The sequence below is a fragment of the Eufriesea mexicana genome, unplaced genomic scaffold (genome assembly GCF_001483705.2).
Source record: "Eufriesea mexicana isolate 0111107269 unplaced genomic scaffold, ASM148370v2 scaffold2646, whole genome shotgun sequence".
Lineage (NCBI taxonomy): Eukaryota > Metazoa > Arthropoda > Insecta > Hymenoptera > Apidae > Eufriesea > Eufriesea mexicana.
The window spans coordinates 1023093-1038462 of NW_016910740.1; the positions used below are offsets into that span (position 1 = coordinate 1023093).

Genomic DNA, 15370 nt, shown 5'->3' on the forward strand with positions numbered 1-15370 from the left:
ATGTGTTCGACGGTAACAACTGATAGGGCTGAGGGATTCATAAATGTGTCCCACGTAAACGCGTTAGCTATGGCCGAGAAACGCGTTGTTGCGGCTCTAGGACCACACGTCCCAAATTAAGTGGTGGACTCTTTTCTGTCCTTATTGTCAACGTTGCTATGAACGAAAATAGCATTTAAGCAGAAATGAGCACGGATAGTTTTGAATGACTGTCGCGGCAGCGGCTCGGCTCCGCGGTACAGTTTACACAAAACCACTCCATCTGCATAGGATTAATATCCCACTATGGGGGTTTACCCCCACTGTTGCTGTTGTCGATTGTTCGGCTGGCATCCTCCGGGTTGGTCGTGGTGCTGCTAGAAGGGACGAAAGGGAAATAAAGGGGATGTGTTTTGTCCCGGACCTGTTACTAGTGGACTCATCAGTAAAGCTACCTAGTAGGCCCTGCCTTAGACGGGGATACTATTGAAAAGTTTAGAAGTTCTATATATAGGAAGCGAGGGTTTACCGAGGACTTGTGAGAAAATCCACGAACCTCCTTGAACCTTTGGAATCCATATGACGGAATTGGATGGTGGAATCCAATGGCAAGGGCGAGAATGATGCCACCACACCACCGTATATACTATGCGTTGCATGAGAGAAGTCATGTGAGAAACTTGTAGGGCCGAATCCCCTCCAGCCCAACCATTCTAACATCATGGCAGAAGTAAAGTAAAACGCTTCCCTTATTGGTAGAACTGGTCCCTTCCTATTAGCCCGGTCACAGAACACCATGTGACAAAGAAAGCGAACGAAGCAACGAGACAGAGTGAGACAGACGCAAAAAATAGATGCAAGAGCGTAGACTCATCCCAAAGCGTAGTAGTGCTTCCAATTCATTGTAAGTTAACTCTGAGATTTCTTTCGCGGATATTTACGCCTATGTTAACGTATCACGTTACCGAACTTAGAGATAGGAGTTTTGGGAGTGTCATAGAAGAGTGGGTATTACTAACAAGAGTATAGGCGGAGCAAGTGGAATACCCCTCTTGCCCCGCGACCGAACGAGATGACTTCTCTCATGCAACGCACAGTACAGCATTCTCTTATTGAGGTTGTAGCGACCACCGTACTCACCCTCACCGCTAGGTGGATTCCGACTTCGAGGACTTTCTTGCAAGTCCTCGGAAAACCTCTAATTCCTATATATATAACTTCCCGATTTTCCAATAGTATCCCAATGTCTAAGGCAGGGCCTGATAGGGTAGTCTTACTGATGAGTCCGCTAGCAGGCCCGGGACGAAACGCATCCCTTCCTTTTCCTACCGTTCCTTCTAGTTACGCCTTCACCGAAGGATACCTGCGATCAGCTTGACATCTAAACGACCGTGGAGGAGGACCCCACAAAGTTCAAGCTTGGTTTTGAAATGGAGAGTAAAGGTTGTACTCCCATTCCCCTCACAATATGCTTTTTTTCTCTCGATGTACTCATACGTAATCCACTTTTCATCATCGGTTATCATGCAGTCTAAGAACGGTTCGTTTCTGTTCCGAGGAAGCAGAGGTATGTAAAATGACTCAGTCGTGCAAACCTTTTTTACTCAACTCACGAAGCACCTGGTACCCATCTGGAATATTTATATCTACACTAATCCAAATTTCCGAATGTAGGGTCCGAAATGGTTTGTTGCATTGAGTCAAACTATTCTGCAATCTCCGATGTTGTTAACACGTTGAATGCCACGCCAGTTTTACAGGGATTGTCCGTGGCGCTACGATGAATTTTCTATTGTGCGATGCATATTATGTTGAAATATTATTTACAACAGATAAGGTAAGTTGTATAATCGCGTTTAATGTATTTTTCGTGCTGGGGGTCACCGGTGACCCCCGAGGCGCTGTAGACCATTTTTGCCATTATCAATTGCTTAAAAAACAACTCGAAAAAATATTTCAATTCCCGATTTTAGGATGAAGTTAGCGATGTATTTAGTGAAGTGTTCCGATGACGAAGATTGCATTTCATCGAGCAATTACGTACAGAAAAAACGTCGTCGCGAATTTAAAAAGAAAGCTGGAAGTGTGCGAAATGTAAGGCGATTTTGCAAAATGTGCTATGAAAATAATTCAAATCAGCTAGGAAGAATGAGAGCAAAGAATTGCGCTAAAAAAGTGGCGACATATTGTGCCGACTGTTTTGGTTCACCTTTTCTTTGTATAAATAAAATTATTTTTGCATGTTCTGTATGGCGTTAATTTCTTCGAACCATTATAGTAACAATGGTCCTATTTAAAAATTTATCAGTATCGATATTTACTCTAATTATGTATTTTTATTAATGGTCGCGTCCCCGGTCACCGGTGGCCCCCGTGGCGCCACCGCCAAGTTGAGTACCAGTCATCGGTGACCCCCACGGCATTCAACGTGTTAAAAAAGGATCTTGTTGTACACGATGGTTCTAATATCGTCATCGATCAGAGATGGTCTTCCAGACCGCGGCTTATTACTAAGGTCAGAATCACCAACTTCAAACTTTTCGAAGTATCTCTTATATGTTCTGTCGAAAACCGTATCTTTACTAAAAACGTTCACCAAATCTACATGCCTTTGTAGCATTTCTACCTTGTCGAAATTTATACAGAATGAAATAAATGAAGTTTTTGAACAGATATTTACGCGAAGGAATTTCACAAAAACTAGTGGAAAACTAGTCGAAATACAATGGTAAAAAGAGGCAACCACAGATGTTTCAAACGAACGTTCATTCGTGTTAACACTATGCCGTCCGGTGGCACCACGTTGGTGTCATGCGAAAACTATCGGGCAAATGCCGGTGACACCACGTTGGTGTTGTGATGGTTCGTCCACGTGGAATCCTGGTGGCAGCGGATGGCGGTCTTCAGTTGTCGGGGTCACCAATTTGTGGTGGCTCGCACTGCGTATACCGGCGCTCGTCGTGGCGGCCGGGACAATAATCACGGTGTCGTGAAAGGACACGGGCTGATCTCGAGTCCTCTGTCTTAGAAGCATTTAAAGCTGTCGAGTGTGCACGGAAAGGGTAGAAAAAACCGCGAACCCGTGCGCGGGAAAAACTAAGTTTACGCGGAAAACGCCCTCGCGCGGGAAAATCGCGATGACTGTAAAAGGGGGTCGTAAATTAAGATAGACGTTGGTCTGCACATCGTTGCCGGGTCCCAAACTAATCCCTGGCGTGACATTGACGATAGCCAATGCCATCCCGGGGACAATGCCTACTGGCCTGCAGTGATTGCTAGTATGTTTCGGGGACACTCCGGCGCACACTCGACCCTAATGTGCCTGCTCCTTTTGCATTGGCGTAGTGGCGGAATCTTAGCCGCCACAGTATCATACGCAAATGATGAGTCAGTCCAAATGAAAGAATCCCGATTAGACTTGCGGACGGCATAGTGTTAAAATTTGAAATGACATTACTGGACAGAGCTTTCTAGTAGACCTAATATAGTTTGTTCAGAATTCAATAAAAATTGATACAGGTTTAGTAAAAATCTAGCGCTCGTTGAAACAAATGCAAAAGTTTCAATAAACGTGATTCATATGTTACTAGTTTCGAAGTTATTGGATGCTTTGTACTACGTGTTTTCAATAGTATAAATCTATTAGGCTCATACTCATAGGGTTACTTAAAAGGTATAATGAACCATACAGTGAACCAATTATTTTATTAACCCTTTGACTACTGTAGGTGCCTAAAGGCGTTCAAAAGTTTTGCTTGCTGCTAAATTTTAAGTATGTACAGTAACAATTTAATGCAGAATTTAAAGAAACAAACAATGTTGTTTTAATGTAATGGAATATAGCGTTTTGATTATTATTTAAATATAAAATATATTCTCAGAAATGCACATCTAACGAAAAATTTCGTCATTCTCAGTGTACATCGTAAATGGATTCCTACCGTATGGCACGGCTGATACGTTTTAAAATCTGCCGTAATCAAAGGGTTAAATGAATTAAGGGATAAAAGAAAGGTTTTCGAACCTTTGTATGCTTCAATAAGAAAACGAGTCTAAGTGTGATCGAAATAATGAAAGTACCGATTGTTCTCACGCGTCGCGAATGTATCGAAGTTATTTCCTTCTTATGAACGCGTGGAGTGCTCTAGACGTTTCACGGTCGAGAGCTGTTAATGTTGTTTGGTAGCCCGAATGTTAATCTGTTTCTTCCTTACTCCTTTCCCCGCAGTCGCGATGAAGTAGAAGGTTTTAACGTGGTAGTTTGAAAGTTGAAATTTGACTGTTTGAAAGTTGGAATTTGACTGTTTGAAAGTTGGAATTTGACTGTTTGAAAGTTGGAAGTTGACTGACTGACCTTTTTCCGCTAGTCAGTGCCTCGCCTTGGCATGTCGAGGATGCGCGCTGATTGGTTGTTTAGAAAAATGTTAATTTCCCAATCAGCGACATCCTAAGTGTCGTGATCACCCCTTCCATGCGCCCTTGGCGCGCCTTCTCCTGCAAGGGTGGGATGACACTTGAGCGGGCGTGAGGTCATGGGTTTTACCCGGTCACCGGTGGCCCCCGTGGCGCCACCGCCAAGTTGAGTACCAGTCATCGGTGACCCCCACGGCATTCAACGTGTTAAAAAAGGATCTTGTTGTACACGATGGTTCTAATATCGTCATCGATCAGAGATGGTCTTCCAGACCGCGGCTTATTACTAAGGTCAGAATCACCAACTTCAAACTTTTCGAAGTATCTCTTATATGTTCTGTCGAAAACCGTATCTTTACTAAAAACGTTCACCAAATCTACATGCCTTTGTAGCATTTCTACCTTGTCGAAATTTATACAGAATGAAATAAATGAAGTTTTTGAACAGATATTTACGCGAAGGAATTTCACAAAAACTAGTGGAAAACTAGTCGAAATACAATGGTAAAAAGAGGCAACCACAGATGTTTCAAACGAACGTTCATTCGTGTTAACACTGTGCCGTCCGGTGGTACCACGTTGGTGTCATGCGAAAACTATCGGGCAAATGCCGATGACACCACGTTGGTGTTGTGGTGGTTCGTCCACGTGGAATCCTAGTGGCAGCGGATGACGGCCTTCAGTTGTCGGGGTCACCAATTTGTGGTGGCTCGCACTGCGTATGCCGGCGCTCGTCGTGGCGGCCGGGACAATAATCACGGTGTCGTGGAAGGACACGGGCTGATCTCGAGTCCTCTGTCTTAGAAGCATTTAAAGCTGTCGAGTGTGCACGGAAAGGGTAGAAAAAACCGCGAACCCGTGCGCGGGAAAAACTAAGTTTACGCGGAAAACGCCCTCGCGCGGGAAAATCGCGATGACTGTAAAAGGGGGTCGTAAATTAAGATAGACGTTGGTCTGCACATCGTTTCCCGGTCCCAAACTAATCCCCGGCGTGACATTGACGATAGCCAATGCCATTCCGGGGACAATGCCTACTGGCCTGCAGTGACTGCTAGTATGTTTCGGGGACACCCCCGGTGCACACTCGACCCTAATGTGCCTGCTCCTTTTGCATTGGCGTAGTGGCGGAATCTTAGCCGCCACAGTATCATACGCAAATGATGAGTCAGTCCAAATGAAAGAATCCCGATTAGACTTGCGGACGGCATAGTGTTAAAATTTGAAATGACATTACTGGACAGAGCTTTCTAGTAGACCTAATATAGTTTGTTCAGAATTCAATAAAAATTGATACAGGTTTAGTAAAAATCTAGCGCTCGTTGAAACAAATGCAAAAGTTTCAATAAACGTGATTCATATGTTACTAGTTTCGAAGTTATTGGATGCTTTGTACTACGTGTTTTCAATAGTATAAATCTATTAGGCTCATACTCATAGGGTTACTTAAAAGGTATAATGAACCATACAGTGAACCAATTATTTTATTAACCCTTTGACTACTGTAGGTGCCTAAAGGCGTTCAAAAGTTTTGCTTGCTGCTAAATTTTAAGTATGTACAGTAACAATTTAATGCAGAATTTAAAGAAACAAACAATGTTGTTTTAATGTAATGGAATATAGCGTTTTGATTATTATTTAAATATAAAATATATTCTCAGAAATGCACATCTAACGAAAAATTTCGTCATTCTCAGTGTACATCGTAAATGGATTCCTACCGTATGGCACGGCTGATACGTTTTAAAATCTGCCGTAATCAAAGGGTTAAATGAATTAAGGGATAAAAGAAAGGTTTTCGAACCTTTGTATGCTTCAATAAGAAAACGAGTCTAAGTGTGATCGAAATAATGAAAGTACCGATTGTTCTCACGCGTCGCGAATGTATCGAAGTTATTTCCTTCTTATGAACGCGTGGAGTGCTCTAGACGTTTCACGGTCGAGAGCTGTTAATGTTGTTTGGTAGCCCGAATGTTAATCTGTTTCTTCCTTACTCCTTTCCCCGCAGTCGCGATGAAGTAGAAGGTTTTAACGTGGTAGTTTGAAAGTTGAAATTTGACTGTTTGAAAGTTGGAATTTGACTGTTTGAAAGTTGGAATTTGACTGTTTGAAAGTTGGAAGTTGACTGACTGACCTTTTTCCGCTAGTCAGTGCCTCGCCTTGGCATGTCGAGGATGCGCGCTGATTGGTTGTTTAGAAAAATGTTAATTTCCCAATCAGCGACATCCTAAGTGTCGTGATCACCCCTTCCATGCGCCCTTGGCGCGCCTTCTCCTGCAAGGGTGGGATGACACTTGAGCGGGCGTGAGGTCATGGGTTTTTCCCAAGGGTTACGGTATTCGTCCAGGTCCGATGTGTCGGTAGTTTGTTGCCCTTAGCGGGATTTCGGGATGACCCTTCGGAATTTCCGAGGTTTATAACACGTCCTTTAGCTATCGAGCGTAGGCGAAATGAAGATTTGAAAGAATATTAGTTTCATTGCCCCCCAATATACCTAGAGCCCAACTCTAAAATAGTCTGTCTTTCCGATCGTGTTATAAACCTTAGAAATACCGACCTCACGGCTTATTTAGCGATGCCGTGGCGGGATACTCCATATGCACCGCGTAACACCGATCATATTTTGTAGAGTAGCGTGAACACGAGTAAATGATAACTTATTGATAGAAGCGTTTCGTAACTTTGAAACTAATATCATTTGGATTTATGTTTATTAAGGCCTCTTACTTGTTTTGATGTTTCTTGAATGGTACATGCCTCCAAAGATTCGCAGCAACTGTCTGAGATATTCTGCATATATGTACATCTTTCAAATTTTGTTATATTTATATTAAACATTATGAAGTTATTATGACTGTAGAGTTGATGAAATATGAAAAGGAGTTCTCTTAAGTTGAACCTTGATGTGTGTTATACAGTACAGATTAGAAGATTGAGTTTATGCTGACACTATATTCTATCTTATGCTAAAGTGACTTTCTTTTTCTGTAAATTTGTAATTAATTACTAATATTCTGCAGCACCTCCCTCCCTCAAGAAGCAATATACATATGTACATATACACCTAATTCTGTTTTTACACGATAGATACGTTCCCGAAGAATACGTGTAAAAAAATATGTTGCATTTATGGAAAAATAGAAGATTGATTCCAGTCCCAAGAAATCAGCTAAAATAATACAATAAATCATGAGTTTTCGTGTTAGGATCTTAAACATTTTATTTCATAAAGATTGCACATGTATCATACAAAGTAAATTATCATTTGAAAAGGAAAAAAACATATCACTAATTCATGAACACAAAAATTAGGTAAGATAATATGAGTTACACGTAAAAAGATTTTATTCGTTGTCACTTATATTTTAATTATATTGTCACATATTGTAGGCTAAGGGGTTAATAAAACAAAGGTTTTAAAACTGTAACTTACCATTTATTGACTTTCACGCAAAATTAATTCCTCGCCTCCAATGTCGCAGTTATAAAAATAAAAGTAAAGCAAAATTTTCTTCTTAGAATTTGGGTCGATCGTGTTAAATCAAAATAAGTCGTGTAAAAAGAGAATTAAATTTTCGCCTAATTCGTGTTAAATCAAAATCGTGTAAAAACAGAATTGGGTGTAATTTATATATTAATACTCTATATTATTACATCATAATTTATGTACAGAGTATCCCAGCAACAATAGTGCTACCGGGAAATGGGTGATTCTACGTGAAAAAACAAATCGAAAATAAAGAATACAATTTTTTCATTTGAAGATTTCTTGTCGAGAAAATGGATTTTGAATATTTATCGAAAACTCGTGCACTTAACTTTGGCTCGGAGGGATGGACCATCAGTATACCAGTGTACACGGTAGATATTCGAAGTAGACTTTCTCGACAATGAAGCTTCGAATGAAAAAATTTTATTCTTTATTTCTAATTTGTTTTTTCATGTAGAATCACCCCCTTCCTGGTTGTACTATCGTTGTTGAGATACTCCGTATACAAACCAAAAACATAGCAATTTACTACATAAACTTTATGTTCATGGTTCAAGACAAGACTTCATACTGGTTGACTATTATTATGTTAAGTATTACTTTTTTACTTAACAATCACAGAATAAATAGATCAATGCTTTCATTAAATAGTTAGGTATTGTAGAATTTTTGGCTAAATTAATCCTATACAGACAGAGTTCTGCGCGTCTAATGAATAACAGCTCTCTTTTTGTAACAAAACAGGTTTTATTTAACTAAAATATTTTACATTACACTAAGTTCCTCACTCGATCCTTTATTCACTACGTCTCTAGCACACACATTCAGCCGTCTGCCTTCTGACTTCTCTCTACTCTGGCTACTCTCAATTCAACTCTGCCTTCTGCGTTCTCTACCTTCTTCTCAACTCTGCCTACTTCTGACTGCCTCACGCCCTTGCATCCTTACTTAAAGCCAAAACTTCTTCTTTTCATACACAGACTTTTTTTTTCAATCATTCGACATAGTCACAGACATCCCGACAAAAGGATTTGGCGCTACCGTTTGTTCTTTCGCCCTAAACGCCCAAGTTGGACCCGATGCCGCCGTTCGCCAACCCTCGCCTTTTGGAAAGCCGCCCAAACGATTCCATGCGCTTCCTCAGAAGTAAGACCGTACACCCATTCGCCCCACTACTACTCTTAACCCTTTCGGTACTACTACCATTGGCGGCGGCCATGACACGTTCTCTGGGTACTACCGTCGCCTATTGGCGGCATCCGCGAAACGTCACAGATGACTGTCGCGATCCGAATGAAAAGTTTAGTGTCAATCACGCTCGAAATTTCTATGAATACCGCAAAACACGTTTTCGCGGCTTCCAGTGCAACCACTCTTGTGGAAAATTTTCTCGTACCACAAATGTATAACCGCGGCCAGCTCCTCCGTACCGAAAGGGTTAATACTTTGTTAGTGTCCTTCATCGCTCGCCATCCCACAGTATCGTATGTCTTAAAACTATGTTCGGTATACTGATTAAAAATCATTGCTATAGAGTATTGCTTAAATCAAATGCCAGAGATTAAAAAAATTCGCAGGAAGGTATTTTTTTACAAAAAAATATCAATATTTTTGTGGATTTTAGTGATAGACATAACAAATTTTTGAGACGATAATTGTATTTTAGGAATCTTTTCTTAGATATCAAAGCTAGAAAGGACAGGAAAAGTCAGGGTAGGTGTTGAAGGTCCAGTTTTAACTTATCATACATGGAAATATTTGATATTAATCGTATTTTCTTCTGAACTAATTTACAAATAATATAATAATTATAATAGTTATGCTTATTTAATTTAAAAATTATATAATTTAAAGATGATCAATTTAAAAATAATATATACCAATTTCTATCGATATCATGAATTTGGATTAATTTTCAACGTTTAGCCAAATGTCTTTTTACACACGCAAACAGAAAATAGAAAACGAAAAGGATCAATCTGTATTATCTTACTTTCGTTGTAACATTTTTACAAATAGAGTCACGATATATGATTTTGTGACCTAAAATCCATTGGTAAGTATGTTATAATCTGTTGATTTTTGTGAAACATTTTATACAATATTTTCTGTTGAAATATGCTATTTACAATATTTGTGCGCATCTTAATATTATTATGTATTGCATTTATCTCGAGTATAAAAATATTCGAGCAATAAACATTGAAATTATGTTGATTATGTGTTATGTGTATGAAGTTTCAGATTTTAAAATGGTATAGAAATTCTGTATTCCTTTCGTCATAAACAATTTATATGTTTCAGATTGCTTAATAATTTTGTAAGTACAGTGTACTTTGTTACTCTGTAGTTATTTCAAAAATAGTAATAAGTATGTAAAGTATGCTTTTACATTTCATGATATTAACAAAATAAAGGAGAACCCAAGAATAAAAATTATAGTAAGATTTGTTGGAAATAGGTTCCATATCATTGTTGTTTTAATAACTTTTTAAATAATTAAGTTTAGTACATTACGTAAATTACTTTATCTATAAAATGAGACACAAGCAGTGCAATCGAGGGGAAAGTAATTCTTTATACAGTCCTAAATTAAACAAAGGGAATACAACTCTTTTTTACGAAATTTCGAAAATTACGAAATTTCGAAAATTGATTTAAGGTATCTCCAGGATACAAGAACGTATGACGAAATATCAATTTTTCTGAATTAATTGAAAAAGATTTTTAATATTTTGGAAGCAATATCAGAATAAAAGAATAAAAGAAAAAAATTATGAAAATCAAGATACTTCAGTGATAGAATATCGTTAATATTTCATATCAAACTCATTAATATTTTTATTATGCTTGTATTTAAGATTGTCTAAGAATAATTGTTACCGTTTATAAAATACATTTTTACATACAATCCATTAGTTTTTATTCACGAAAGTATATTATGAATATTGTTTACAGAAAAGACTTTAAGAATTATTTTTATTTATTATATTTTGACATATTGGAAAAACAGGAACACTTTGAACATTAGAAAATCATCCTTGTTTAATTCTTAATGTATATTTCTGCATACGATATTACACTGACAATTATAACATAATATTTGTTAATTTTCTCAGAAACAAAGTCAGGCATGAGAATATTTTGTTCATTTTTATTTAACATATCTTGTATGAAGAATCACTTTTTTTCCATTTGTGCCATGAACTAATATAAATCGATATAAATCCATAATTTTTTGCATTTCTATATATTTCTATTTTAATATAAATGTCATATAAATATCAGATCGCTAATTACATTAATGATAATATTTTAAAAAGTAGAATATATACGATATACCTGATATCGTTATTATATATTATGTGATATGATACATGAAATATATTGTAGTAATATGTACGTATTGAATATGTATACGTTACACTCACAATATATTTTTTTGATCCATAAGGATGAAATTCCTTCGAATCTAGTGTATTCTCGATGGGACACCAACTTCATCTATCTGAAATATCTTTATTATTTCAAATAACAAATAAATATATCTTTCATAAAAAGCGTAGGATTAAAGGAAAAACATAATACAGTAATAATTTGTTGACAGCACAATTTTATCGTTTTAAAGGGATTGTTAAATTTTTCGTATAAAATCTAAGCAATTACAGCAAATTCTAAGCATATAGATACTAAGGCACATTTATCATAAAGCTCAATATTCCTCAAATATTTAACTTCAAATGAATAATTCACGTTGATTACTTTATGTTTATTAGAAATGTCGAAAGTTCAATAGCGTTACTCCATGATATTTATTATCTTTAACTTGCTCATTATACATCTGATACATGTATCGAGCATGTTGTATAATGAAGGTAAATAATAGGATGAACAAAATCAATTGTCCCGTAAATGCTTAGTCTTAGGATAAATGTATTGTATTACTTTTTATGCTTAGAAGTAGTATACAGAGACATAAGAAAACTGGTTATAACATTTGAAAAATCAAAACTGATATAATTGTCATGTTACGTGTTAATCATATTATGCCCTTTTTCTTCTTATTTTAAATAGGAGGAAGAAAATAAATTTTCAGGTGGATACCTGGGACACCCTATATATTTATCAGCCGTCGAGTATTACTGACCGTTATAAAAATAAATACTAAGAATAAACACTATGAATTTTTGTTTAACAGGAAGAAGAGAGTGACGATGATGCGATTACATCACAACCACAGGGTGCTCCGCAAAACAATTCAACGAACCAGCAGTCCATTTTCGCCATGCCTCCTCCATCCACTACCGTCGATGAGAATACAAATTTGAACAGCGGTGCTGAAAGAGTTATTTACACAACTGGTATTTCGAGTACATAAATATTAATGCACGTTATCCACCAGGTCACCACTTTTCTTATTCAGTTTTTAGCTCTATTTACGTATTTCCCTTTTTGCCTTTTTGTTCTCTTATTTCCAGGCTTCTAGCGAAGCAAACTGTTGAAAAAGTATGCAACATAAACAACGTATTAATTCTATAAAATATTGCTTCGATTCATAATATAATTGTCGTGCAGCTCGCACAAACTTCTACGCTATTATGAATCTTTTGTCGCTAACATAAATTTATATTCTGAATCTTTTTAATAACAGACTCCAAAAGTTCTAGGTTATTTAGTTAAATTAAAATCGAACGAGTAACTTAATAATGAAACGAAATTTCGAACTAAGACAATTTTAAGCAAACGTAGGATTGTATTTCGTGCTACTTGTTAATAAAATTGCAAATTTTATAAAATTTTGTAAATTGCTGATGTAATTACCGAAATTCCATAAAAACTTGAATTTTTGCATTACTAAAACCCTGAAACTGATACAATTTACATCGGAACTCGAAATCATAATAGTAAAACTGTCATTCATTTCAATAGATAAACATTTTTTATTCATTACGAAAAAAGCAAATTCGCATATATAGAATCATCTTATCTCTGCATTCAATTTTTCATTTCTGCAAAATATGTAGATAAACACTTTAAGCTTTATTCTGGATATTGACTTTTGGTCTGACAATTAGTTGCAATAGAATCTTTTTTGTTTAAAAAAAAAAAAAAAAATAATAATAAATTATATTTCCCTGTAGAATGAAAAGGGTTTCGTGGAAAACTCACGGGTTTTTGAAGCCCAGTTAAATTCACGTGACTTCTGTAGCTTGCTTTAAAGCGGATACCGAGAGATGCATTTTTCATATAGGGCATAACTGAAACGAGTAAACAATCTTTAAAAATATGTTATACTTATGCAACAGAATAAGAAAGGTCCAATAAAAACGTAACATTAACCAGTACTGTATGTGTTTGGACTTGAAGTTTTGATTTACAAATATATTCTTCACACGTTATCGCTTACATACACGTGCTTACATCGCAAATTTCGAGCATGAAGAAAGATCATGCTCGGAGAAATTCGCGAGCTGCCATGCACACACATACACGTAATAGTAATCAGGGATGTCGCAATACTTACTTTAGAAAGCAAAAATTTTCTATTTCTAGACATCTCTTTTTGATGTATAACATAACTAAACTCTTTAAAGATTAATCTATTATTTCGATTGTAGCCTGTATAACATAGTAAGCTTAGTAGTTAGTCTTTTTCGTTTGTTTAATGCTATTGTGTTCTTAATACTTTAAAATTAAAAAAAAAAGAAAAAAGGAAAAATAAAAAAAGAAATATTACTGTACAATATCTTTATTTTCATAGGAAGAACTGCTTTGCTAATATCCTAATATTATAAAATTAATAGGTGTAAATTAGCATTTATTTCTGAGCAGAGCGTGAGTATGTTTATGATTTAACATGATACGATAAGAACATTTGCATGAATATGCAGGATGATCCAAAATTAGTAATACAAATAGAATCAGGGAGATTCTATGGTTCAAAATAAGACGAAAATCAAAAAGTCCAGTATTACTTCGAGGCTTTCGCTTTCGAGAAAAATGTATTCAAAAATCAGTCGAGAATGCGTGTACTTCAACGATGATGGGCATTACCAATTTCACTTGTTAGTTAGGTGCATGCACACTCGACTAATGTTTGCGTTTTTGTCAGGAACGAAATCCAAAATGCAATTTTATCTGATTTTTGCCTTCTTTCGAGTCATAGAATCTTCCAAAATCTATTTGTACCACTTATTTTTGGTCACCACGTGTATGTATGAAGCTATATATTTAAAAATTATTAAATTATATATATATATTTCAGTCATATTTTCTGTGATTTTAAGGTCATCAATTAAATGGGATTGCATATTTTTCTTATACATCATAGTAGCTGAGGTTAAGACAAATCCAATGACCTAAACGTCATGACCTTCGTGTGACCTCAAGTGCGAAGGTATACAAATTTTTTTGGGTATGAAAATATACATACACAGGGTATACGTGTTGAGTTTTGTCAACATTTTTTAGGCGTTTCCGGCAGTGCAAGTAAAAAATGTTTTAGACAACGTTTTTACAGTACAGGTAACCCTCCTATAACACGGTAGATAAGTTCCTAGAAAATGCCGTGTTGTATGAAACCGTGTTGTATGAGACCCAAAGCCAGTACAAAAAGGAGGGTTACGTTCCGAAAACTTATTAAAAACAAATTTTTTTTTAATTCTACATAAACAACTTAATTTTTATTAAAAATATAAATGTATGTACAACACAAAACAGAATGGAACAAAAATGTTATTTTAATTGAACGCAACTTTAATTTAATAAATTTCTTCGTCGTCACTACTCAATATAATCAACCAAGAACGTTTTTTTCGGTGGAATGATATCACCTTCGCTTTCAGAACTTAGGAACAAAAATGTTATTTTAATTTAACGCAACTTTAATTTAATAAATTTCTTCGTCGTCACTGCTCAATATAATCAACCAAGAACGTTTTTTTCGGTGGAATGATATCACCTTCGCTTTCAGAACTTTTTTCTTTATTTAAAGTTCTTGCATCTTCTTGCTTCTTAAAAAGATCTGTAATTTCACTTTGCTTGCTGGTTCTTGGTCATTGTAAATTTCTCGGTATGGAGCTAAACAGTTTTGCAGTTTCCTTTTGAATTTTCCACTTCTTTCAGTGGAAGGGTCTGCATTCAAGAAAAATGACTCGAGATTTTCAACTTAGCTTAGGTCTTCTTGTAATTTTTTTAATGTTAAATTATTAACTGCACAATCTTCATCAGTGCCAGTGTCCTCAGAATCGATTTGATTTACAGCTTCAGATGCCATTTCCATTAAATCCGCTTCGTCAACTTCTTCCTCCACTAATAAATCTTGAACGTCCTAAATAGCCATATCCACAAAACCTGCACCTCTAATTGATTTAGCGAATTCTAATATGCCACCAATTTCATTTTCTGACAATTCACGCACGTTTTCTATTTCAACCGAAGAGGGCCATATCTTCTTGCAACACGTATAGGATGCCGTGTTATAGGAAGGTT

At 36.4% G+C, this 15370-nt stretch overlaps 1 protein-coding gene across 1 annotated transcript in view; it reads left to right on the forward strand.

Moving 5' to 3' along the window:
- Positions 1–15370, forward strand: part of LOC108550356 (Cysteine string protein) — a 126726-nt gene that overhangs the window by 56350 nt on the left and 55006 nt on the right. The window contains exon 6 of the mRNA XM_017904087.1: positions 12078–12240. Coding sequence (XP_017759576.1) covers positions 12078–12240 — 163 coding nt within the window. The remainder of the gene's footprint in view (positions 1–12077; positions 12241–15370) is intronic.